Source organism: Tupaia chinensis, unplaced genomic scaffold, assembly GCF_000334495.1.
Source record: "Tupaia chinensis unplaced genomic scaffold, TupChi_1.0 Scaffold000067_1, whole genome shotgun sequence".
Taxonomy (NCBI): domain Eukaryota; kingdom Metazoa; phylum Chordata; class Mammalia; order Scandentia; family Tupaiidae; genus Tupaia; species Tupaia belangeri.
The window spans coordinates 4,217,962-4,219,371 of record NW_006159526.1 but is presented as its reverse complement, the minus strand read 5'-3'; the positions used below and the strand labels follow the sequence as shown (position 1 = coordinate 4,219,371).

At 59.9% G+C, this 1,410-nt stretch overlaps 1 protein-coding gene across 1 annotated transcript in view; it reads right to left on the bottom strand.

Moving 5' to 3' along the window:
* Window positions 1–293: 293 nt before the first annotated feature.
* PPP5C (protein phosphatase 5 catalytic subunit) overlaps window positions 294–1,410 on the bottom strand; it is a 34,959-nt gene continuing 33,842 nt past the window's right edge. The window contains exons 12-13 of the mRNA XM_006142099.3: window positions 960–1,041; window positions 294–846 (exon numbers count right to left, since the gene is read on the bottom strand). Of these exons, the coding sequence (XP_006142161.1) occupies window positions 784–846; window positions 960–1,041 (145 nt within the window). The 3' untranslated portion in view covers window positions 294–783. The remainder of the gene's footprint in view (window positions 847–959; window positions 1,042–1,410) is intronic.

The window sequence follows — 1,410 nt, the reverse complement described above, 5'->3', positions numbered from 1 at the left end:
AGTCAGATGGCGGGGCTGGCAGTGACAGCGCTCCGACGGAGGGAAGGACGAGGGCTTCTTCCAGCATCTGCTCCGGCCTGGTCTCGCTGGCCAGACAAGGCCTCATCTGTGTCCGGGATGGACTGAAGGGTCTTGTAGAACTCACCCTCACGAGCCCCCAGAAGACAGAGGTTGCTGGGTGGTCAGCTCAGAGCCCAAACACGGTGCAGGGAGGGACTGTGGGGCTCCTCCCATCCTGAGTAAGCTGCTGACCCAAGGCCGGCAGTTCCAAGGCTCCTCCATCCCAGACAGGCTGACTTACAATAATGACTTTATTTTAACAGTTAATTACAGACATAAAATAGCTGGGGAAGGGGGTGGGCCCCAGCCTAGCCCTACCCTGGGGCTACCAGGAGCTGGGTGCAGGCAAGGCCTCCCTGATGACCCTCTTCTGGGGGTCTTCCTCTGACGGGGCCCTATTGCTTTAGTGGGGGAGGAGCCATGCAAACGAGGGAGGGCGAGAAGCCTCTTGGCCCCGCCCACCCAGGCTGGCCTCCCTCCAGAATGCCCGGGCTGTGCCCCCAGCCCTAGCTTCTCCACCTCCTTCCTGTGTCCGGGGAGCAGACTCTCTGGCCAGGCCCCGACTCTGCCCCCACCCCCTCTGCAAACCTAAAGGGGAATAAATACAAACTTTACAAAGTAAAAGGGGGTCCAATGTCGCCCTGGGCTGGGCCTGCTCTGCCCCACCGGCCGTCCGGGGAGCGGAGTGGAGCGGGGGTGGCCCCGGGGTGGCCGGTCTGCACCTCACATCATCCCCAGCTGCAGCAGCGTGTTGGCATAGGCCATGGGCTTGACGTTGGGATGAGGCTGCGGGCAGAGGCAGATGGCCCCGGTTAGAAGGGCCAGCTCCAAGAACCCCAACCAGGCTTCAGCCGCCTCCTCCCTGGGCCCAGGAGGGGCAGGAGCTGAGGGGGACTCACCACTGCTGTGAACTGGTGGAACTGGGGCCGCAGGTCGGAGCCCCGGAGGTGGATGTAGGAGGCTTTGTTCCCCATCTGGTCGCTGCAGGGACAAGAGCACAGGGACCATGTGATCAGGGGCTGGGGGCTAAGAGGAAGTAGCCGGAAGAGAGTGGGACAGGGAGGGAGCTCTGAGGTCAAGGCCCCGGTTTCTTCAATAAACTGGGGGAGGGGAGGGAAGAAACCTCAGATACGGAGACTTAAAAAGGGGTCCTCATTTGGGTCAGGCCTGGAAGAAGTCAACTGAGAAAAGACATTCATGATACACAGGCAGGGTGGGGGAACTCTTGTGGACCCAGGCTGAAGGTGCGACCAAGGTACCCGGAAAAGCAGGTCTTAGCAGCAGGAAGGCCCTATGATACGGTTTTATCTTCTGTTACATAACTAGGGAACTTTTTTCTTTTTTCTTTTA